At 48.2% G+C, this 24,882-nt stretch overlaps 1 protein-coding gene and 1 long non-coding RNA gene across 12 annotated transcripts in view; one reads left to right on the top strand and one right to left on the bottom strand.

Annotated features, from left to right (window-relative positions):
* Positions 1 to 410: 410 nt before the first annotated feature.
* Positions 411 to 9,734, bottom strand: TMEM18 (transmembrane protein 18). 5 transcript variants are annotated; one of them, XR_004428598.1, is made up of 6 exons: positions 9,577 to 9,707; positions 7,822 to 7,942; positions 5,159 to 5,213; positions 3,086 to 3,394; positions 2,667 to 2,781; positions 411 to 2,164 (listed from the first exon to the last, which is right to left on the bottom strand). XR_004428598.1 is itself a non-coding variant. In XM_033176698.1 (5 exons), exons 1-5 carry the CDS (start codon positions 9,631 to 9,633, stop codon positions 2,008 to 2,010), a joined length of 423 nt encoding a protein of 140 aa, XP_033032589.1. In that variant the 5' UTR covers positions 9,634 to 9,734; the 3' UTR covers positions 411 to 2,007. The 5 variants fall into 5 exon arrangements, 4 of the variants coding, with proteins under 4 accessions (XP_033032589.1, XP_033032587.1, XP_033032590.1 ...); XM_033176698.1 differs by lacking the exon at positions 3,086 to 3,394 and having other exon boundaries at positions 411 to 2,103; positions 2,688 to 2,781; positions 9,577 to 9,734; XM_033176696.1 differs by lacking the exon at positions 3,086 to 3,394.
* LOC117062805 overlaps positions 9,353 to 24,882 on the top strand; it is a 38,774-nt gene continuing 23,244 nt past the window's right edge. For 6 of the 7 annotated variants that reach the window (XR_004428601.1, XR_004428603.1, XR_004428602.1 and 3 more), the window contains exons 1-3: positions 9,623 to 9,761; positions 14,599 to 14,753; positions 22,972 to 23,140. This is a non-coding gene — a long non-coding RNA (uncharacterized LOC117062805). Of the gene's footprint in view, positions 9,368 to 9,424; positions 9,762 to 14,598; positions 14,754 to 22,971; positions 23,141 to 24,882 lie in introns of those variants that run through there. The other variant, XR_004428599.1, reaches the window with a different exon arrangement.

Here is a 24,882-nt window from a genome sequence, read left to right as displayed (position 1 = left end):
CTTTCATAAATTACTCAACTGCTGATCATTTTGCCTTCTATGACTTTCCCTAACATGAGGACAACATATCAAGACAATTGTTAACAATGCACTTTAAGGCACTGAATAGAAACTTACTACACAGTTAAAAATAAAGTGAAGGTTGTTTTTATAAAAACAAAACATAACTGTTCCAAAACACAGACACACACACACATACTGAGTGAAAACCACAGAACACACGTCATAGTTTCTCACACTGACATGTCATCAGCATCAAATTCATGCAAAACGAGCAATACTGTTATACTACTTTATCGCAGGCAAACTGAGATTCAGTCACATGGCCCCCTATGAAGTCCCAATAACACACAGATGGTGTATTAGTCTGTTCTCACACTGCTATAAAGATACTACCTGAGACCTGGTAATTTATAAAGAAGAGGTTTAACTGACTCAGTTCCACATGGCTGGGGAGGCCTCAGGAAACTTAGTCATGGCAGCGGGAGAAGCAAGCACCTTCTTCACAAGGCGGCAGGAGAGACAGTGACAGCAGGGGAACCTGCCATCTTTAAAACCATCAGATCTTGTGAGAACTCCCTCTCTATCACGAGAACAGCATGGGGGAAGCCACTCCCATGATCCAATCACCTCCCATCAGGTCCCTCCCTTGACACATGGGGATTATAATCTGAGGTGAGATTTGGATGGGGACACAAGAGCCAAACCGTATCAGAGGGTGAAAATGTTACACTAAAAATGCATAGTCTCTAGAAACTCCCTGGTTTCTTTTCTGTCCGTGAAGTCAAATATCTACACAGTGGCCCTGGACAATGCCGGGGAAGGAGGACACATCACCTTAATCATCTTTCTGTCCCACCTCTCAGCCACAAAGGCCTGAGAGGGGCACGAACTTGGCTGGTCACCTCCACACCTCAACATTCTCTTCCCAGGCTTGTCTACTCAAAGATAACTGTGCCAATTACATTTTGAATCAGTAACTTTCAGAAATGCACAATTAGGCATGCTATCAGATACAATGCACAGTGAGTATTCCCTTATTGAACACCTATTTTAAAATATCTGGGTCTCCAACTACCTTTCATTCTTAAACCACAGGTCCAGATTTGTCAGGAACCAAGAGCCACTGGGCAGAAGCTATTTTACAAAGTGCATATTGCAAAGTGACAGTATGTCTGTCCTAACAGAACTGGGAGCATTGTGTTCTCAAGCACCTAAATCAACAGAACACCAGGACATTAGGAAAGACATGCTTCTCCATGGAGTGCTGACTTCAGGGCTTCCATTCTGTTTTCAGTAAAGCAGCCCATAACTTTGTTAGGGCCTAGCCTCTTGAGAATTGGTTCATCAAACTGAGATACAACGTATTTTCCAAGAGCTTCCTTCCAAGGTCTCTCTGCCCCACCACTGCTGACATTTCATGTCAAGTCATTGTCTGTGGTGCGGCTGACCCAGGCACACAGGATTCTCTGCATCACCCCTGGGATCCACAGGAGAAGCCAGCACCACCACCCCCTCCAGTGGCAACCAATTGTCTCCAAATTTCGCCCCATTTCCTGGAAGGTGAAAACACCCTCACTGCGAAGCATGGCACGCGCTAGAAAACACAGCACGAGGAGGCGGGCACAGCGCCCAGGCACAGGGTAGCACTGTTTATTTTTGAACTTCGTATTTTATATTGTGTATTTTATATTTATAATTAGTACTAGTTACACATATGACATGGACTTCTTCAAATCAAACTCCCAGTTATGAAGCTCTGCAGAGATCATTCCCACAGCCTGACTACAAACATCAGGCGCCTGAAGACGCACGTCCTGATGGATACATTCAGTGCTGGCTGAAAAGCCAACTTCAGTGTGTGCCTACCACTGTGGATATTTAAATAAAACAACAGTTTTTCAAACCACGGAGTCAGCTGGAAGGATGCCCACGCCATGTGCACTGCAGCACTGGGAGCCGCCACGGTGGATGGGAAGGACGCAAACTCCAAGCAGCTGCTGCCCCTCAGTCTTCTTTCCTTCTCCTTTTCTTCTCCTTTCTTCTCTCTTGTACATTCTTCAGGTCAGTCATCACATTCAGAGTCTTCCAGACCCACATAATCTAAACACAATTGTTTGAAACACTGTTCAGATTTGAAAAACAGACACAGGGAGAACGACAACTGCAAGTGCCATCTACATACCACAATGATCATGGCATTCACCAGCAAGTGCCATCTACATACCACAATGACCATGGCATTCACCAGCAAGTGCCATCTACATACCACAATGACCATGGCATTCACCAGCAAGTGCCATCTACATACCACATGACCATGGCATTCCCAGCAAGTGCCATCTACATACCACAATGACCATGGCATTCACCAGCAAGTGCCATCTACATACCACAATGACCATGGCATTCACCAGCAAGTGCCATCTACATACCACAATGACCATGGCATTCACCAGCAAGTGCCATCTACATACCACAATGACCATGGCATTCACCAGCAAGTGCCATCTACATACCACAATGACCATGGCATTCACCAGCAAGTGCCATCTACATACCACAATGACCATGGCATTCACCAGCAAGTGCCATCTACATACCACAATGACCATGGCATTCACCAGCAAGTGCCATCTACATACCACAATGACCATGGCATTCACCAGCAAGTGCCATCTACATACCACAATGATCATGGCATTCACCAGCAGCGGGGCTGAAAATACTAGAGAAATGAACATCCCCCTGGAGTCGAAATACTGGTATTTTGAAAATAATCTGTTTAAAAAACAAAAACAAAAAATTACTAGGCAATACAACCAAAAAGTTCTAGTGACACTGTTTATTTAGCTAAGACTCTGGAGAGAGCTGATGTGGACTGAGGCGGGGGCAACCCCCTCACTGGGCCCACCCTTGGGAGCAGCCGTCATCTCCACTGCACTGTCCCGAATGCTCATTATGTGAAAACACACTGGGTCACAGGACAGGGAGACACCACTCAGCAGCACGGGGAAGACCCCGAGGCCTCCCACAGCAGGGAGACACCAGCCCGTAGCCCCTCTGGGTCAGCAGCACATCTGACCTCAGCTGGAAGACACTGATGACTTGAAATCCTTAAAACCTACAGAGTAAACGTCGACAATCCCCATAAATGAGAGACAGCAGCTGCATCTGCTCCACTGCTGCACTGGGAGGGAGTGGTGCCGGCCCTTCCATCCCTTTGGTTCTCACAGCAGTCCTCCTCTGTCAGTGCCAGTGCCTCTTTAGCAGGAGACTGAGGAAGGCGGAAGATCTCCACCTGCATGAGGCACAGCGCCAGGGAGGGCAGAGGATCTGCATGTGGGTGTGGATGATTCTCGCAGCAGCCAGCACGGAAATGCCGTGAACAAAGCTAGTGATGGTGGGCAGTGGGTCAGCGCCTCGTGATCACAGGGCTCCCGCCTTGCTGGCGCTTATGCTCTAGACCATGGGAGGCCCCAAAGTAAGAGGCAGCCAGTCTGAGTATGCGGCGAGTTCTGCTCTAGAGAAACATGAAGCCTGTCGGGGGTGAGGGGGCCTCATGGACTCATAGGCACAGCCAGGAGCGGCTGGGACAGAGCTGGCAGGAGGCCGCAGGGCGTCACTGCAGGACTCCATGTTTACTCCAGGTGACCTGAGGACACTCTGGAATGTTCTGAGGGGCAGTGCTTGGCTCTGAGGCCCACACTTCCTCAAGACACCCAAGAGGCTGGGCAGTAGGGGGATGGCTTAGGGACTGCTGCATGTCAGCAGCAGGTCAGCGAGGGTGGGGTGAAGGGCGTGGGACACACTGGGCTCATGGTGACCTTAAAGGTGGAGGGACGGAGCTTCTTGAAAAATGCCCTATTATGTCTCTGGTCTGAGAAGCCGCCCCTATAAACAGAGGGGAGCAGAGCAGTTGTCCTGAAGTGTGAATTTTGAGACGTTTGTTAGACGTCCTGGTGCCCAGTCCAACAGGTGGAACAGGCAGGAAACCCAGCACTTTTGAAACCAGGAGATCGCAGAGAAGCACAAAGACAGGAGGCTGCAGCCAGAGGCAAGGGAGGGGCCAGGAAGGTGCTGCACACTGCAGCTGGGTGTGGGAGGGCTTCAGGGAGGACGAGGACACTGTGCTGGCCTCTGGACAAGGTCGGGGTAACCAGGGACTGAGCACCACTCCTGGGACTGAACCACCTGGAGGCCCTGCGTCCAGGAGGAGAGGCGGTGTCCCCAGGGAGCCGCTTATGGCTAAGGAGGGGGCAGGGAGGAGAGAGACAGCACATGTGGCTGCAGGAATGCTGTCCTGGAGGGAAAGGCTGGGCAGGCAGGAGCTGGGCAGGAGGAGGCCCAGTCACGGGAGGGCTCGGAAACCCAGGCAGGGTCTAAGCAAAAGATTGCAGGGAGTGCTCAGCAACCCTTTGGTGAGGGCCCAGGATCAGCGTTCAGGGCTTATGGGCCACGAGGCCACAGTCTCAGCTACTTCCTGCTCAGTCTGGCAGTTTTACTTTTTTTCTGTTTTATATTTTAAAATGTAAAAACCATTTTTAGCTCACAGGTCACTCAAAAACAGTCAGTGAGGCCAGGTGGGTCTCATCTGACAGAGGCTGTGTGGTTCACCCCGGGCAGGTGCTGGGTTCCGAGTCCCCCTGGGAGGAAACCAGGGGTAGAGGAGGGGGCAGAGGATGCAGGGCCAGGGCTGCCAGCGGTGCCCCCGACATCAGGATGCGGGGCTGCGGGTGAGGCAGGCAGGTGCCTCAGACCACCCAGAAGCCCCCTACTTAGGTCCAGACTCCCCATGGAGCAGCCCACCCTGCAGTCCAAGGGGGAGGGCACGGCTGAGGCCAGCACGGACCACGTTCTCTAAAACGCTGCAGTTTCTATTCTGCAGCTCAAATTCCCACAGTCACTTCTCTGGCTCTGCCATCAGAGGCCTCAGCCAGCACCGTCCCACAGTGCTGTACTCAGAAAGGGCCGCTCTGGCGCTGGTAAAGCATTTACAGAGTCGCCCTGGAGCCCACAACTCTGGACGCATGGGCACGGGGTGTGCGCGGCTGCCGTGTTAGGATTCACTGTCTCCTCCGCGAGACCCACCGGCTGTGGGGGCGTTCCCAGGGACACCCCTGCATGGACCGGGTCACAGGCCCAGGGATGGGCTCACCTCCAGTTCATTGCAGCCGCCTCATTGATGTACTCAGCGCAGTAGACTAAGATTACTGAAAAAAGGTACAAGTCATGTCAGAATTTAGATGACCCGTTATTACTCGTTATAAAGTTATACATTATTTACAGTAGAACACTGAATAGAAATGTCACTTTAATTTTAAACATAAGGTCACGTAAACATCCTAACACTGTCAACTTGTGGGACTCACCCATTTAGCATAAAGAAAACCAAGGCCAACAGTGCTCCAGTTCTCCAGTGCTCTATGCTCCAGTCAGAGCCCATGCTCAGATCAGCACCTGCAGAGCCACTGCAGGAGGTGCCCGAGGCCCCAGGCTTCACCCAGGCATGGCTGGGTCTCACACATTTCCTCAGGGACAGCAGCCACAGATCAGCCTCACAGGACCCAGCAGCAGGAGCTGACAGCCATGAGACTCAGAGCTGACAACCAAGGGCTTTTCATGCTCACACTTCCCGGACTGCCCTCGGGACACTGCGACTGAGATGACCACAGGAGGGGAGCGAACAGCTTTGGGGTGCTGGAGGCAAAGGCACAGGAGGGAGGGCAGGGGCCGGTGGGGGCAAGGCGAGGCCTGCATGCTCCCAGGAGCACAGACTTTAGGGACTGGCCCTGGGTCTCCAGCTAATTTATGGGTAATGCTGGGACTCAAACCCATGAGAGAGTGACCCATGCTACCATAAAATTAAATAAAACATAATTCAGCAGATTAAGAAAAATGTGATGCTTTAACTTCTAAGGTAAATCAAAATGTAGAAATCCTTTCAGTCTTCTTGATTCACATCAGTAAGCAGATTAAACTAGGGGTTAGGGTGAGCAGTCCCTCCACTTCCTCCCTTCAGGAATGGACTCAATAAAGCAGAGGAAAAGGAGGCACAGGGAAAGAACCAGAGGGGAGTGGGGGGGAGGAAGGGAAGGGGGGGAGGAGGAGGAGGAAGGTCAGGGAGGGGCAGGAGGAGTAGGACAGCCAGACAGACGGGTAGGCTAACACAGGAGGTGGTGGGCATGGGTGCGGGGAGGAGGGTGTGGAGGGCTGAGGTTACAAGGGGAGGGCGGTAGGCACAGCAGGAGGGCGGGCAGAGAGGGTGCCACCAGGTGCTCCTCTCCAGCTTTTCCTGAAATGCACCCTGGAGCAGAGTCTGAATCTTGAATCTTGATGGTGCTAGTTATAAGCTGTGTAGCTGAGGGAGTCAGAACCTCTGTGTGCTTCATTTATAAAAATGGGCAAATAAAATCCAACTCTTAGGTTGGTTTGAGAAATGAATCACAGGAAATGTAACGGCAGGCAGCACAGTGTCTAGTATTACCCCAGTGTGAAAGCAGTCATCCTTCCCCTTATTCTAGAAAACATCAAACCCTTGTGCAGTTCTCTAGCTGACAAAGCTGTTCAGATCCAGGAGCTCAGCTGGAGAAGCTGTCACCTTTCTTTGAGGTGCCTGCCTCAGGGCCTCTGCGTGGGGCACCCGCTCCCACCCTCTGTCAGCTTCTCATTGCCTGGCTTCTGCCTATGCACCTTTTGCCCCTGGGTTCGCAGGGGACTGTGTGATTTAAATCAGGCCGCTCCTCCTGTTTCACTGTGTTTTTGGCTTTTCCATTGCAACACTTGTCACTGTTGATAACAACACAGGTCTGTGATGAAGCACTGGTGCTGGTGTCCCCCAGGAATCTGTGGGAGGCAAAGGAGCCCTGTCTGCCTGGTCCAGTCCAGCACTCCTCAGGGGACCCTCAATACAGAGCTTGCTCTGAGCACCTCCCTTGTACAGGCCCCACTGTGATGCAAACACTCATCACTTCTCCAGTCTTTCTAAGATCATCTCTTCTTCGGATTTCCTGTTTGCACACAGCCAGCTAACTAAAGTTATCTAAAATTAGTTATTTTTAGCTACCAAGAACATCTTCAGTGTCTCCCCAATGTCCAGAATCAAGAGGAGCCTGAGCCAGACCTCCAGGCCCTCCTCGCCTCTTCTACCCACAAGTGTTTGTTACGCTCAGCACCAGAAGTGCGTAGGTTCCGCAGAGCTGGCAGTTTCTCTGCCTCTGACCCACACCTTCCATCCATCTCAGCATCTGCATGTCAGGCTGCTGCCCTCCCAGGGCCAACACCTGCTCCCTCTCTTTTCTTATTAACATTTTACTCACTCTTCACACCCTGTGCCATGATTTCAGCTTTTCTGAATAATCTTTCTCAGTCATCCTGTGCAACTCCCTAACTTCTCTAAGTTCTGTAGCCCTTATCCTTGAAACCAAGTTGGGCAATGCCTTATTTTCTGCACAGAACTTTTATTTCCCGGTTTGCAATCTTCCTCCCATTCAAAGCAGTGCATGAGCAGAGCTGCCACCAAGGACACATCTTGTGTAAACAACAGCACTTCCGGAAACCCAGCTCTCCCGTGTGCAGCTGGTGCTCAGCACCTCCCTGGTAGGCAACAGGAACTCAAGAGATTCCTTTCAACTCCAACATCCAAAAAGTACTTTCCTTTATAGCTTCCAAGAGAGAAAAATGGGAGTGCCCTAGGAGCAGGCAGCTGACAGAGGGTTGGGAGGTCTTATAAAAATAAGTATATATTTTGAAGACACAGACGATACATAGTTTCATTTCACACAGAGATCTGAGTTGTGAAGTTTGTGTTGTTTTACTCACCTAGACACAGAAAGTGCCCAATCTGTAGTCTGTAGCTCCGGGAGGACAAGCAGGTGAGGAGCAGGCAGAGCGCATGGAAGGCAGCCAGCCCCATGAGCCAGGGCTCAGTCCAGTCCGTCTGCTGTAGGAACACCCCAGCACACACTCACTGTCCTGCCCCACAGGGCCGGGCTCACAGCCCACCCACAGCCTTCTCCCAGGGCGGGCGGGGGGTGGGGGGGCAGGGGCCTCTCAATCCTGAGTCCTCCTGGGGCTACTCAGCAAGGTATCCGGAGAGCACGGCCAGGCCTCAGAGAAACATGGGGACAGGAAAGGGAGAAGGAACCAGGAGGATGCAAACAGGATTCTCCCCTCAGTGCAACTATAATTCATGGAATTCAAAGTTCAAGCACACAGAACTGAAGGCATCTCTGACGTGCCCCTTTTGTTGGTGGAAAAGAATCATGTTTTTAAGCTGGGTATAATTAAAGGAATTACCATCCTTTATAACAATACTTGGTGATGATAATTGGTGACGACAAGGACATTAAGTGGATTGCTCAAAGAGATGCACTTGGCTCAACTCCAAAGGTAAAACACGAATCATCATTTCAGGCTCCTTAGCACTGAAGGCCTCGGAGAATCTGAGTCATCGCCACATGCACGACTTGATTTTCTCCAACCTCTCTGCAATACACTGAACCCTCCAGACAGTGCTGCACTCCGCCGCCTCCTGGACTCCTCGGGACCCTGCCGTACCTGGGGACAGTGTCTGGCTCAGGGACCTGAAGTAGACAAGCTCAGATCCACTGCTGCCCAGTCCCCAACTGATGCTCAGATGCCAATCCCAGCAATCCTCAACCCTTGCCATTCCCTCCTTGAGCGCCTTCCTGCATGAGACAAGCCCTGCCCTCCAGGCTGCAACCCCGCACAGCCCTCCAGGACTCCTGTAAGTGCCATTGCTCTCTGCCAGGGGCTGCAGCAGCCTCTCCAGGGCCGCGCCATGAGATAAGGACACAAGCGCATCTGCTCCCATCAATTCACCAACCAGATGACCAGAGGCAGGCAGGTGAGGGGAGCACGGCTTTCTGCCCAGACCCCATCGAGTGCCCATGCCACCCCTGGGCGGCCACTCGGGGCGCGGGCTCCCCTGGGACCTGCCAGACCAACCTGGCAAAGCGCAGGCCCCGCCCACACAGGGGCAGGGTTCCTCCGTGCCACGCCCACACGATCAGGCTCCACCACGCACGCCCAGTCACACTGCCAGGATCCGCCCGCATGGCCCAAGCCCCGCCCGCAAGAGGCTGGACTCGCCGGCATGCACCTCCCACATGAACAAAGCCCTGCCCCTCTCGCCCCGCCCACACAACTCAGCCACGCCCTCACGGTGCGGGACGAGCGCCCAGCCCAAGCCCCGCCCGCACGGCCCAGGACCCCGCTCACTGCGCACGCTCCGCCCCAAGGCCCCGCCTCACCCCAAGGCCCCGCCCCGCCCCGTTCCGCCCAACGGCCCAGGACCCCGCCTAGCACTCGCGCCCCGACGCCCGGCCCCGGCCCCTTCCCACAGGTCCCAGGACCCCGCCCAGGGCGCGCTACACCGCCCCGCCCCGAGCCACTCCCACAGGTCCCAGGACCCCGCCCAGCGCGCGCGCTCCGCCGCCAGGCCCCGCCCACGATCGGCGCCTTCCTGGCCACAGGTTAGGTTCTCTATGGGGCAGACCCAACGCCTCTCCGCCGTCCTCCCCCGAACGGGTGGTTACGCAGGTCGCGAGTTACCATGAGCACGGCTGGGATGCTGACGGGGAAAGAGCTGACGGAGAACGGGGACGGCATGGTGCCGAGAAGCCCGCCCTCACAGCAACCGCCGAACCCGGCCTGGCCACAAGCCACGGAGGAGGGCGCCAAATCTTCTCTCGTGAGATCTGCCCTTCTCACGAAACCTGCGCTTCCTTCTTCTCGCGGTAATTTCATGGCATTTGCTAGTCCAGATATCGCGATAGTTCCAGGTGTTCGCTGTAATATGGACAACTTACTGTCGTGCGGTGGGAGTTGTGCTCGCTCCGCCGGGAGGCCGAGGGCGTCTTTAGTGCTCTAACACAGAGGCAGGCGGAGGCGGGTGGGGCTTGGAAGGCTTGTTTCAAAGGATCGGGGCGCTGTGCCGCCACGCCAGCCTCTGTCCCACCCGGGACTCCCTAGAAGGGTCAGTGAGGACGGTGTCCGCCCCGAGACCCTGCAGGAGCTGGGGACATTGCCCACTCCTCGGACCCTGCAGGACCTGGGAAGGTGTCTGCTCTTGGGATGCTCAGGGCAGTGCACTCTTGGTCTGGATCAGCTTAGGGTTATCTCTCTTCACTTTGGAGATTTACCAGGTGTTTTTAGCTTCATTTCCTTGTTTAACGACAGATATAAAAATATAAAGTTAAGTTTCTTACAGCGAATTTTTTCCCTTTATTTTAACATTTATACCCCAGCTTTGAGATTTTCAAATTAAACATTTTATTATTTTAACATCATGAATTATTAAGTGTATATGCTTTCATTGCATATGTTAGCTCTTGAACTAGTTTAATGTTTGTAAAAATAGTTCTAGTGGTGGACTTTTTTTTTTTTTTGATAGCTTTAACCCCTCCCAGATCTTTCTTAAAATCTTTCCACAGTGTGGTCATTTCTGCTCATGCTACTTAACATGCATTCTCTCATTTCAGCGTAGAAGGTCATGGTTTCTTCTTATGGGAAAACATTTCTTTCATTGATATTTTTCGGCATTCTTCCTATATTCAACTCCAGGAACATCCGTTAGGTGGATAGTGCATCTTCCTTTCTTTTGTGTTTCTCAACCTTCCTCTCAAAACATCACGTCTGTTGTTGCTGGGTTTCGGAAATCTCGGTCTTGGCCTTCCTGCTTTTTTTTTTTTTTGGACCATGTCTAGCTCTGTTGCCCAGGCTGGAGTGCAATGGTGCAACCTCGGCTCATTGCAACCTCCGCGTCCCGGATTCAAGTGATTCTCCTGCCTCAGCCTCCCGAGTAGCTGGGATTACAGGCGTTCGCCACCTCGCCTGGCTAATTTTTTTTTTTTGTATTTTTAGTAGAGACGGGGTTTCACTATTTTGGCCAGGCTAGTTTTGAACTCCTGACCTCAAGTAATTCACCCGCCTCAGCCACCCAAAGTGCTGGGATTACAGGCATGAGCCACAGCGCCCAGCCGGTGTGATAGTTTTCATCTGTGTCCATTTTCACTCCCCTGTGCTTGTTCAGCTGTTTTCAACAGGACCTTTCAGTTACAGGGAGTAGATCTGTCCTCTTCAGTTCAGCCTGTTACTGTGTATCTCCCTGATGATATTTCGTTACTATGTGAAGCATCACTCTATTAATTTCCATGGGTTAGTTTCATCGTCAGTCCTGTCCGGTGCCTGCCTTTCTTTTGTGGGGTCTGTTTTCTTGTAATTTCTGTAATTTTGGGTCAGACTCTTTTAGCTATTAATATTAACCACAGCCTATCTATGGTCACTGGGATTTTTTCTCCTCATCTTCCCCTCAGCCTCCCCTCCCAGATCTTTCACATGTGCGCCCTGGCACCCACGCTTCCAAAATTGTTAAAACTCTGCCCCTCAGTGGCTTCACTCTCTGTCCCAGGACATTCATCTTCCACGTTTCTCCTGCCCCGCTGTTCTGAACAACGGTAGGCTGCCGGACATTTAGACGTGAAGCTCGTGAAATGTCGCCAATCTGAGATGTGCTTTAATTTCAAACATATACCATCTTTCAAAGACTTTGTACCAAAATGTAAAATATATTATCAACAATTGTATTATTTTGCTTACATGTTGAAATTAATATTTTGGACATACTGGACCAAATAAAATATATCAATAAAATTCATCTCTTTCTCTTACTATTTTAATGTGGCCACTAGAACATGGCCTACTCTCTATGTTGGTATGTGAATGCTGACGTGGACTCTATTCCATTTACTTGGAATTTTGTGCTTTCAGAAAGGACTAAATGAATCCGTGATCGGAATAAAGAAGACTCAATTTATTTCCTTGCCTTGCCTTGCCTTTTCCCTTCCCCTTCCCCTTCCTTCACTTTCCTTTCCCTTTCCTTTCCTTTCCTTTTTTTTTTTTTTCTTTTTTTTGCGTTTTGCTCTTGTTGCCTAGGCTGGAGTGCAATAGCAGGGTCTCGGCTCACTGCAACCTCTGTCTCCCGGATTCAAGTGATTCTCCCTGCCTCAGCCTCTCAAGTAGCTGGGATCACAAGCATGTGCCACCACACCGGGCTAATTTTGTATTTTTAGTCGACATGGGGTTTCACCATGTTGGCCAGGCTGGTCTCGAACTCCTGACCTCAGGTGATCTGCCTGTCTTGGCCTCCCAAAGTGCTGGGATTACAGGCGTGAGCCACCACGCATGGCCCAATTTTGTTTATTTCTGAAATAGCTTCACAAGTTGATTCACTTATATTTAATCCACATACAATTGGTTTTCAAGAGCTTTATTAATGGGTAAAATACGTTTGTGAGCTGTAATGTATTCTACAAATTAAAGCCAGTACTTGATAGCTCTCTTGCTCTTTGTGTTGCTCAGGTCCCAGCAGGCAGCTGATTGTTTAGATGGAGAGACCACAGGGGAGAGCTGCCCATTGCTGTGGGAGCAATGAGGAGTTGTGGCGGAAAGGAGAGGCACCAAGACCAGGACTGTGTCCTGTGACCCAGAGGCAGCCTTGGGAGGGGCGTCTGTCTAGGAAGAGCCCCCTCCTCAGGGAAGCTCTGAGGGGCACGGATATCCCACAGGCACCCTCACAGCAGCTCCCTCGAGACCCCAGCATCTGTATCTCCACCACCTCCCATCAGCAACTCTTCCATCTTCATGCCGGCTCCTGAGCAGCCCTTCAGGGTCAGGGTCACAGGATCTCTGCCAGGGGACCCTTCCTGCATTCAGTGCAGAAGCAGGTGGTGCTCTCAAAGTTCTGCTTCACATTGTGATGCTCATTCCGTGACCTTCAGGGTCAAGCTGACATGTGCCGTCAGCTGCCCAGGGTCTGTGTGGCCTCCACCCACCTGCACACCAGGTGTGGCACCTGCACCTGTCCTGCGAACCAGGTGCGTGACCTGCATGCGTCCACTGGTGCAGTTGGGAGGAAGGCCAGTGCCCAGGTGGGCACACAACACAGGCCCTGTCCCTAGCATTGATAGTCAGTCAGGAAGTGTCCAGGCCATTACCTGGGCCCTTGAGCCCTCAGTCACTACCCAGAGTGAGTCAGGACCTGCTTCCCCAGGAAGAGGAGCCTGGAGCACCGGAGGCTTCGCCGGCTCTACCTGGGACTGCACCCAACACCATACAGAGACCCTGCAGGCCAGGGTTGCTATTGTCCTCCACAGTGAGGCTGCGGAATCAGGGCCCCCGTCCCAGGTGCCCAGGGCCATGAGGACCTGTATCTGTACAGATGGCCCCCTGGAACCGGGGCCAGGTGGGCGCCGCCACGAGTTCACCATGGCTTGTGTTTTCCACGTTGTGGAAGTCAAGTGTTGCATGGTCTATGTTTTGGTGATGGTAGTCAGGGTCCTAGCTCCAGGATCACTAATTTGGTCCTTCTACTGCAATAGCAAGTGCTTGGGGGTTAGTGGTCCAGGACCAGGGGACACTGCAAGTGACCCGGAATGTCTGCTCTGGTATTGGGAGGAGCCACAGCCAGGCCGACATGGGCAGGATCCCCTGGACCTGGCCTCCATAACCCCATGCCAGCGGGGTGCCAGGTGCAGACCCCTGGGCTGGTGACAGCTCAGACAGTGCCAGGAAGCCCAGGAGGGTTGGACCCTGGGGGACGGCAGGGTGCATCTCAGGAAAGGTTTAAACACTGTAGCACACCCAAATAATTATGTGAGCCCGGAGGTTTCATTCCTGAAGACATCATGGTCAATAATATAGATCCCTGAGATCCCTGAGAGCCGGACTGTGGGTGCCTTCAGTTTCGGAGTCTTGGATGCGAATCAGGCCATAGAAGTGCCCTGATCTCCAACACTGTGTTCTCCATTTATCCCCATTGAACTTGCCAAGCTCAGCAACAGCCTGCAGGACACCAACCTCACGGGTTGGGTCCAGGACCCCAGGGAGCTTCTATGCGGGTTCCTGGTTCCTGGTTCCTCCCTTTGTGCCTCTGGGTCCAGGACCCCCGGCGGCTTCTGTGGGGGTTCCTGGTTCCTCCCTCTGTGCCTCTGGGCTGCACCGGTTTGACCTTAACGTGTGATCTGGTTGCTCTGTCAGTTTATACAATGCGGTTTACAATAAAGCATTTGACAGCAATGCTTAATTTATCATTTCCAAAGCTCTCATTTCTTTCTGAACATTCTCAGGTGGTATCATTTCCTCTCAGACTAAAGTTAGCATCCCATGCAGTTCAGTTCTGTGGGGGATGAATCGGCTTCATATGAAAAATGGTCTTGTTTTGTCTTCATTTAAAAAGATAGTTGTGCTGTGAATTGTCGTTGAATACTGTTTTTCTTTCTTTTCTTTCAGCACATGAGAGATATTCCACAGCCTTCTGTCTGCCGTAGTTTCTTGTAGAAAAGCAGTGATGTTTCTAATCCTCATTTTCCCACGGATATCGTGTCATTTTTCTGTTTTCAGAATATTGTCTTTATCTTGGTTTCAGCAGTTTGACTACGATGTGCCTAGAATTAGTTTTCTTTGTATTCATGTTGCTTGTGTTTGATAAATTTCTTGATTGTGTGAATTTATATTGTTAAATTTTAACATGATTTCTTCATTTTTTTCCTCTCATTCTTTTTCTTCCTTTATTAGATGAAGACTGAACATTAGACTTCCCACGATCGCAGAACTGTCCTTCGCTGCAGCTGTAAAATCGCGGCAAGGCTGGATTCATCCTGGCGGTGGGTGCAGGCCCTAATTCCCGTCACTGAGCAGGGATACGGCAGGAAGCTCCACCTCTGAGCACAGTAAGGGGATTGTTCTGATTCTGAGTGCGTCTGTTCGCTAGAGTGGGCCACACTTCCCTGGTTCTGCAATTGTGGATCATTTAGCATGACTTGTTGGGCATTGCCAGTGTCATATCGTGGAGAGTCTAGGCTCTGTTAGTTTTTCCAGTTGTGTGTGTGTGTGTGTGATTGGGCCATTAAGTTGGTTTGACGAACTGCAAACTATGCCTGTTGAACCGCAGCTGAATTCTCAGTTTGGTTCTTTTATCCTTGTGCTTCGTGGAGTTTGAGTCACACATTCAAGGTTCAGATGTCAACTGAGTTCTGGGCGGAAGTTATACACAGAATTTGGGGTTCTCTGTCTCTGATTCTCTCCTTCCTTCTCAATTTTTAGCAGGCATGTTCCCAATTTCTTCAGGAGGGAAAGACCAAGTGTTTTCTGTTAGTGTTTTGGCAACTCTGCATTGCATGGTGTCAGACTCACTCCTAAGCTAAAAACCATAAAAACCCTCTTTCCCTTTGTTTCTTCCACACATCACACTCCCCTTCCATAATCCATGCTTTTCATCCCCATTCACTGCCTTTAGGGAGTTAATTTTATATTTGTTCTTTGTCTATAGATTTTCCCTGCAGGAGAGTGACATTAGACGGGCTGACTTGGCCACCATGGGAAAGAGATATCCAGAGATGGACACATTCCCTAAATGCTTCTATGCTGCCCTGTGGGAGAGGTTATTCTACTCACCTGAGGAAACTGAGGCTCAGAAGTAGCATCCTTTGCCTGAAAGGACATAGCTCATGAGCGCTGGAAGCATGGTTTGGTGTCTGACTTGGCCAATTCCAAAGCTTGTATGATTTTCACCAGCACTCAGGACGTCTCCCTCCCTACCCAAGAAAAATGCTATCCCTCCCTTTTCCTCTAAAAGTTCTTTTGTATATTAGGAAATTATTAGGAAATAATCATTTCTCTCCAAAAGTAACACACTGAGGAGGCAGTATCTGAGGGTTTTGCCCAAATATGGCCTTTCAACCTCTGAATTAATGCCTCCAGAAATTCCAGGATGTTTGTTCATAGCATTTTTATTCTAACCTCCTTAATCAGTGAAATGGTTTGTCTGTGTCCCTACCCAAATCTCGAATTGTAGCTCCCATAATCCCCATGTGTCATGGCAGGGACCCCATAGGTGGTAATTTAATCATGGGGCCAGTTACCCTCATGCTGTTCTCCTGATAGTGAGTTCTCATGAGATCTGATGGTTTTATAAGGGGCTTTTCCCACTTTTGCTGGGCACTTCTCCTTGCTGCCGCCATGTAAAGAAGGACGTGTTTGCTTCCCCTTCTGCCATGATTGTAAGTTTCCTGTGGCCTCCCCATCCCTGAGGAACTGTGAGTCAATTAAAGCTCTTTTCTTTATAAATAACCCCGTCTTGAACAGTTCTTTATAGCAGCATGAGAATGGACTAATACAATGCGTTAGAAACATCAAGGACGCCAAAGCAACTTTTCTGATCACCGAAAATGGCTCACACTAGGGACATAAAGGCAAGATTTGCAACTTCCTGCCCATGTCTGTTCTATGCCTGGCCATCTGGCTATGCCCAAGAAAAATGCTATCCCTCCCTTTTCCTCTAAAAATTCTTTTGTATATTAGGAAATTATTAGGAAATAATCATTTCTCTCCAAAAGTAACACACTGAGGAGGCAGTATCTATACAGGCTAGATTCATCTTTCCTCCTGTTTCTATGGCAACCCTCTCAGAGAGCCAGCAGGGGCAAATCTCTGCTCTCCTATGACCTTGGGGCCTCTGGCTACCTTCAAGGCAGCCACTTTTATTTTCTCTGACAATTCAGGGCAAGTAGGGAAGACTTGTGGGTGTCCCAGGCTCTGGGCAATGATTACTGGGTTTACCATCCTACTTGTTTATAATGCAGTATAGCTCACTCAAGCGTAATTTTAAATGCAGTTGTTAAATGGCAGTGACATTTCCAGTTCCACTTAAAGCAATTATAGCTCATTCTTACTGAATTAATAGGCCCAGGCTACCCTGCTGGCTGTGGTTTACCCTGTGTTCACTTAGGGGTACCTGCTGTTCTCTTGGCATCACAGAGAGACAGAAGTCCCCAGGATGGATGGTACAAGTTTGAAATGCCTGTTTGAGATGAGAAGCCAAAATCAGCAGGGGATTATTCCTGAGCCTTTAATATGCAGATGGGCCTTTGGAGTTCATTGATTGTTAGGGCAGTTTCTCTGACATAAAAATTAGTGTTCAGAAATTTGCACACACACAGAGAATGAAGCTGGCAGGATTTAACCTGCCCAGTGTACATTTCTCTTCGGTCCAAATTCACATCTTGACATATGTTGATGAGTTTAGGCTGATGTGTCTTGTAATGATGTTGGTATTCAGGGAAGTTTATGCTAATCTTCACATGAAGTGGTCCTTCCGTAGGAATTGCTGTGGTTCTCCGACTGACATTCTGCACTACTGTGTGACTTCCTGGGCCACCATCATGAGACACTACAGCCTGGCCAGCCTAAACAGCAGAAACTGACTTCTTTACAGTTCTGGAGGCCAGCAGTCTAATATTGTTAAGACATTGACAGGTTGGTTCTTTCGGAGGCCTTTCTCCTCGGCTTGCAGACACGTCTCCTCCCCATGTCCTCACAGGGTCAGCCCCCTGTGTGTGTCTGTGTTCTGATCTTCTTATAAGGACACCAGTCACGTAGGATCGAGGCCAACCCTTATACACTCATTTAACTCACTTTCCTTATAAAGGCCTCATCTCCAATCACTGTAGCCTTCTGAGATGCAGGGTTTGGACCCTGACATATAAATTTGGGGACACAAGTTGGCCCACAACACCACCAAGGGTACCACTGGGCACAGACAGAACTTGCTTCTCTTTCCATTTTCTTCTCTCAAATTTTATAAGCATGTGGAATATCAAGAAGAAAATGGACCTTAGATCAGGGAAGATTTTATGTGAGTATGAGTTCTCTCACTTGAAGTGACCTTAGAATACTAGTTTTGATTATCAAAGCCTCAGCTTGCCTGTGTGAGAATGAGGACAATAATACTTTTCTAATGGGTGGTTTTAAGGATTTGGGATGAAATGCCTTAAATGCCCAGCTCTGTGCCAGATACATGGCACATGCTTAATAAGGACCAACCATTAGGACTGGAATGTTGCCTCCTCTAAGGATAAAGGTGTTTATCCTGCTGTTCTCAGGGGGTCCTCTTTTTATCTCTTCTTTTTAGTGCATGAGACCAACACTGTTTATTTACAAATATTTTCTGCACATGTTGATGTAATGACAATGGAAAACACAGTATTGCTTCCTTTATTTTTTGGATGGTGATATGGTTTGACTTTGTGTTCTCACCCAAATCTCATGTCAAATTGTAATCCCCACATGTCAGGGAAGGAACCTGGTAGGAGGTGATGGGATCATGGGGGAGGATTTCCTCCATGCTGATCTCGTGAGCTCTCATGAGTTCTGATGGTTTAAAAGTGTGACACTTCCCACCTCACTCTCTCTCTCTGCTGCCATGTAAGACATACCATGCTTCCCCTTTACCTTCCACCATGATTGTAAGTTTCCTGAGGTCTCCCTAGCCATGCAGAACTATGAATCAATTAAACCTATTTTCTTTATAAATTATCCAGTCTCAGGTAGTTTTTTTATATAAAAGGGTGAAAACAAACTAATACAGAAAATTGGTACCAGAAGTGGGGTACTGTTATAAAGATACCCGAATATGTTGAAGCAGCTTTGGAAACTGGGTTACAGGGAGAGGTTGCAACAGTTTGGAGGGCTCAGAAAAAGGCAGGTAGATGTGGGAAAGTTTGGAACTTCCTAGAGACTTGTTGAATGGTTTTGACCAAAATGCTCATAGTGATATGGACAATGAAGTCCAGGCTGAGGTGATCTCAGATGGAGATAAGGAACTTATGCAGAAATGGAATAAAGGTCACTCTTGCTATGCTTTAGCAAAGAGACTGGTGACATTTTGCCCCTGCCCTAGAGATTTGTGGAACTTTGAATTTGAGGGAGATGATTTAGGGTATCTGGCAGAAGAGATTTCTAAGCAGCAAAGTGTTCAAGATGTGACTTGGATGTTTCTAATGCATATAGTCATATGCATCACAAAGAGATCATCTAAAATTGGAGCTTATGTTTAAAAGGGAAGCAGAGCATTTGAAAAATTTGCAGCCTGTCACTATGTGGTAGGAAAAGAAAAACCCATTTTCTGGAGTGAATTTCAAGCTGCCACTTTCAGAAATTTGCATATGTAATGAGAAACCAAAAGTTAACAGTCAAAACATTGGGGAAAATGTCTCCAGGACCTGTTGGAGACCTTTACAGCAGTCCCTCCATCACAAGCCCAGAGACCTGGCAGGAAAAAGTGTTTTTGTGGGCCAAGCCCAGGGCACAGATGCTCTCTGCAGCCTCAGGACAGGGCGCCCTGCATCCCAGCCACTCCAGCTCTAGCCATGACTAAAAGGAGCCAAGGTACAACTTGCGACATGGCTTCAGAGGGTGCAAGCCCAAGCCTTGGCATCTTCCACATGGTGTAGGACCTGCTAGTTTGCAGAAAGCAAGATTGAGATTTAGGAACCTACTCCTAGATTTGAGAGGATGAATGGAAACACCTGGATGTCCAGGCAGAAGGTTTTCTGCAGGGGTGGGGCCCTCATGGAGAAGCTCCGCTAGGTCAGTGCAGAAGCGAAATGTGAGTTTGGAGCCCCCACAAAGAGTCCCTGCCTAGTGGAGCTGTGAAAAGAGGGCCACCATCCTCCAGACCCCAGAATGGTAGATCCACTGACAGCTTGCACTGTGTACCTGTAAACACTGGAGGCACTCAATAGCAGCCCATGAGAGAAGCTGTGGGGGCTGAACCCTGCAAAGCCATAAGGTGGAGCTACTCAAGGCCTTGGAAGCCAACCTCTTGCATCAGCATGCCCTCAATGTGAGACATGGAATCAAAGGACACTATTTTGGAGCTTTAAGATTTAATGACTGCCCTGCTGGATTATGGACTTGGCATGGGGGCTTGTAGCCCCTTCATTCTGGCCAATTTATCCCATTTGGAATGGAAGCATTTACTCAATGCGTGTACCCCCATTGTATCTTGAAAGTAACTAGTTTTTGATTTTATAGGCTAATAGTCAGAAGGGAATTGCCTGGTCTCAGATGAGATTTTGGACTTGGAATTTTGAGTTCATGCTGGAATTAGTTAAGACTTTGGGGGACTGTCGGGAAGGCATGGTTGATTTTGCAATGTGAGAAGGACATGCGATTTGGGAGGAGGGTGCAGGGTTGGAATGATATAGTTTGGCTCTGTGTCCCCACCCAAATTTCATGTCGAATTGTAATCCTCATGTGTCAGGAGATGGACCTGGTGGGAAGTAATTGGATCATGGGGGTGGATTTTCCCCATGCTGTTCTCATAATAGTGAGAGAATTCTCACGAGATCCAATGGTTTAAGAGTGTGGCACTTCCCCTGCCACTCCTGCCATCATGTAAGACATGCCTTGCTTCCCTTTACTTTTTGCCATGATTATGTTTTCTGAGATCTCCCCAGCCATGTGGAACTTTGGGTCAGTTAAACCTCTTTATAAATTACCTAGTCTGTGGTAGTAGTAGTTCTTTATGGCAGTGTGAAAACAGACTAATATAGATGGCATTATTTCCGAATAGTCACTTGGCAAAATCATGGCAGCTGATGAAATGCCCATGTTAGAGGCCAGAAGAAGTCATAGTCCAGTGTCATTTTTGTTTGTTATACAGATGAAGGGATTAAACAAATCCTTCCTGTTAATACTCCCTTCTCTCCAAAATACCAAAAAGTGTTTAGAAACAGAATTCAATACGTCACAGAAAAGAAGAATAATAATGATATATCAATCTAATGAACATTAGAAATATATACCATACAAATAATTATTCACTGGCCAATATTTAAATAAAGGTGCTGTTCCTGTTCTTTGATATGGGGTGATGACTAGAGGTAGGAATAGTCTTTGCTACTTAAACTTCACCTAAAATGTTTCTCAGAGATTTCCAATTCAAAGTGAACATAACTTTAAAGACACTTGAAAAATTATCTTAGTGTAGGCTATTTCTAAGTTACATATTTATTTATGCTTTTCCTTTAATCAAAATGTACTCCAATATTTACAAATCTTTCCAGAGTATTCAATTTAGTCCTTGCTCAGGAATTATGAATATTAGTATTTAATTCAGTTAAATGATACAATGATAAGCAAAACTATATAAATTGGCTTGGGAAGAAATACAGCTTACTTTCCATAAATAGGTGAATCCCTGGCTAGGAATACATACATGCTGGCCTTGGGACTATCTAACTTTGTAGGACACAGCAAATCAAAATAAGAGGTCTTGGGAGGGATCCACTAATTCAGTGAGTTAGATAAAGAATGATTTATGGCAGTGCCCACATTCAGGAGAAATATTCCTATAAAAAACCAGCAAATATGGAAAACTGAGCACATGAAGCAAAACTATTTAAATATTTTCAGAAATTTGGAAAACCTAAATTGCATTTTGAGACACAGGATGTCATGATCTGTTTTGTGCTGATATACTAGAATACCTGAGACTGGGTAGGTTATAATAAGCAGAAATATAATAAGCAGAAATATATAAATATATAAGTTATGAAAAGGCATCCATTTACCTGTAATGTTAGAAGGAAAACAGGAGACAGCGGATGCAATGAACGTGTGCTCAGGTGCGTGGGAGGGGAACGTGCTCAGCCTCTGTTGCCTCTGTGCCTGGCACAGGTCGTGTGGCTGCAGCTGGAACCCACATACAGCTCTGCGCTGCCCCTGGGCCCCCATCAGCCCCGCAGCTCTTGGACTCTCCATCCTCAGTGGCTGCTCCATTGGGGGTCCCTCCTGCCTGGGGCTTGTGTGGGCCTCTCCTGGCTTTTATCCTGGACAGGGCAAGTTAGGACCACTCCCACAGGGCCTCTGGGCACAGGAGACTATCCTCTCTTCCCTCGGGGCAGCAGTAACTCCTGGGCCTCCTATTAGCCCCTTTGTTCTGTGGGCCCTGAAGTACTGAAGAACTGCACAGTGGCTGGGGACTGTCTCAATCTTTAGCCCCCGGAACCATTTCTGTGCGTGGTGGAAGCATTTCTCTCTGGTGTTGTCTTGCTGAGGGTAATTTATATTGGCTGTGGAAATAGAGACAGACCAGGGTCTCAGTGGCGTCATGCCTTTTCTGGCTCAGGACGTATCAAGTCTGGGTCTGCCAAGCCTCCCGAGGTTTCCACGGCTGTCTCTATAGGAGGAAGAGGGCTGGGAGATGGTGCAGAAAGTGGAAAGGCCCTGGCCTAGCACTGGCTACGCCACTTCTGCCCACGTTCCATGGTTCAGAACCTCCCCACACAGCCCCTGTGCCATGGCCCTCCTGACACCACAGCCTTTGGGGCCTGCAGCACTGGCTGGCAGGAAAATGCCACCCAGAGTCACAGGTGGGCAATATTGCCCTCTCAACTACCGAGGCTGGTAGTGTGAGCCAAGTGCAGCCTGCCAGGCCAAGTGGGCGAAAAGAGCTCAGCAGGCCAGAGCAAAACTCAGGCAAAGGCCCCACCAGCCACAGAGTGGATTATCCAGCCAGAAAAACGACACCCCCCCAAATCCCATAACAGTATCCAAGAAGATTCAGCAGGGCAGCTACACACTGTGCACCCCAGGCAGCAGCTCCTCCAACCTCCCACACTTACGAGGAGCCCAGCAAGCTCTTCCTTAGGCTGAAGCCATCCTGACTCAAATCTGCAAAAGAATCGGGTATCTTGAGGGTGTTAAATCAAGTTTAGCCTAAAGCTGCCTCCTTACAGATTTTAAGGTCAGCCTAAAGGTTTTCCTGCACATCATGAATATAACAAGGAGAGGTGTATGTAGACCGTAGCCTACACTTGTGCCAGCCACTGAGTTTCGGCCAATCAAATGTAGTCAACTGTTCGAACTGTGTTCAAATAAGGCAAATAAGGCAAATGCTGAGCTATAACCAATCCAGCTGTTTCTGTCCCTCCCTTCCATTTTCTGTAGGTCACTTTCCCTTCAATGTCCATAAATCATCTTCCACTGAATGGTTGTGCTGGAACATCTGAACCTACTCTGGCTCAGAAGGCAGTCTGGTTCGCAATTCATTCATTGCTCAAAGTCTTTTAAATTTAATTTGGCTGACGTTTTTCTTTTATCAAGGATTACCCCACAGCAGGAGCCCCTACAGAAGCCCCCACGTCATGCCTGCCATCTGCCTTCCATCTTTCTCAGCAAAGGAGGAGACCAGATTTGGAATGGTGGAACACAAGTTTTTAAAAGTTGGCAACTCCTGGAAGCCACTGGAGTGACTCAGAATCAACATTCTCAGGTAAGAAGCTCCAAGACTTAAGAGCGTGCTCTGCCCCTATGATTTTTTGTGGAGGACTGCATCCCAGCACATCCGCATATATCCCAGCACATCCGCATATATCCCATAATAATAGCTGACTTGTCCTGCATCTCACTTTTATCATGAGAAAAATCATAGTTACAGAGTAACGTATTTTCAACCACATCAAGAGATGATCTCCTCAGTAAATAGAAAGGGTTTATAAATAAGAAATGGGAATTTGTATGTGAAATTGTGTGCATGAAGATCACTGACTTTATGACAAAGGAAAGTCTGGAATTAGGTATTTACTGGGTTCTTTCTTTTCTTCATTATGAAATTATGCTTCTTTGTTGAAGTTTGGTCTCAAGGGCTTGGTCCTGGCTGTAGAAAACACATCACAAACACACAAAACTTGATACCTTTTTTTCCATCCAAATGCCTTCTTGGTCTTTAATTAGACCTAACAAAACTGTAATGATTTCATTAGTGGAAAGAAAGAAAGAAACCAGAAAAGTGGGTGTCATTGCTCGTAGAGAAGCTGATCATTCCATGTGTTTTGTTCTGAGCTTTTCAATGTTCCATCTTATTAGAAGATTGCTAAAATGACAAGTATTTTAAAAATAAACCAAATAAAACCATTTCGTAAAATGTAACAGACCATAAATACACTCCACATTGCGTCTAATAGTTTGCTGTTTTAAAGCATGTGTGTTAAGTAATCACTGGCTTACTCCACTCTCTTCCATTGGCTGACAGAGAATATGCTGACTTTTTCTGTAGTGTGTGCTAATACCGACCTCCACTAGAGAGCCTAAAAAATAGACGTAAGGAAGTTAAAACTTCTCTTTCTCTTGATTTTGAAGTTCTGTTTCCCATATAACTTATAGAAGCTTATTTTTATTTCCTTCACCTCTACAACTTTACAGTAAACTCAATTTCATCATTTTAAGAGTTCAGCCCCTCCTAATAATATCTCCTCCACACAACCGTGCACAGCATTTATTCAAAAGGCTACATCAAGCTGTTTTGTGAAAACTTGAGCTGACAAATGTCCTGAAATCACCATCTTCCATTTCCTGCTGGAGGGCTACGCTTTTCTTCTGCAGTTTGGTGAGACAGCCTTCTCTCTGCAGCCTCCTCCATTTACTTTAAGGGAAGGTCCAAGCTTCTATTATGTCTTACTTCATAGGGGGATTCAAATTGTTTATTCAATAGTAGTATTTTAAATTTTATTTTGCTTATGTCTTTGGTTTTCACTAAAGAATATAAATGAAACAGACATTTATATATCTATTTTAAATTCACTCTGGCATAGAAAAGAAAGTGAATTTAGAATTTTGGCAGGTCCTTAATGCTAGCTTTTCCCTCTTGCCAGGCTCACATTTCTAACGTAGTTGCCTTTTTTACCCCTTCGCAATCTATCACAAAAACACCCATGCTGTTTTTATAAAGGCTTATTTTTTTGGCTTTATTTTCTACCATAATCAGAAGAAACACAGAGACTCTAGCTGTTTAAAAACCTGGGTCCTCGTTAGAACTTTCTGTTGCCAAGGGCAGGCGTCTCTTAGTTGCTTGCTGAGCAGAAATGCCACCTTCCCACTGGCTCCATGTCAGCTCTGGTGGCCTAGGAAGGAGGGGAGAGAAAGCTGCCAGGAACAGGCTGCAAGATTCCTCCAAAGACCTTGATGTCCTGGTTAGGAAACCATGTGTTCCTATGACTTCCCATATAAACAGGATAA

This window comes from Trachypithecus francoisi, unplaced genomic scaffold (assembly GCF_009764315.1).
Source record: "Trachypithecus francoisi isolate TF-2019V2 unplaced genomic scaffold, Tfra_2.0 Lachesis_group17, whole genome shotgun sequence".
Lineage (NCBI taxonomy): Eukaryota > Metazoa > Chordata > Mammalia > Primates > Cercopithecidae > Trachypithecus > Trachypithecus francoisi.
The sequence above is the reverse complement of the archived record's forward strand: the minus strand, read 5'-3'. Positions and strand labels throughout refer to the sequence as shown.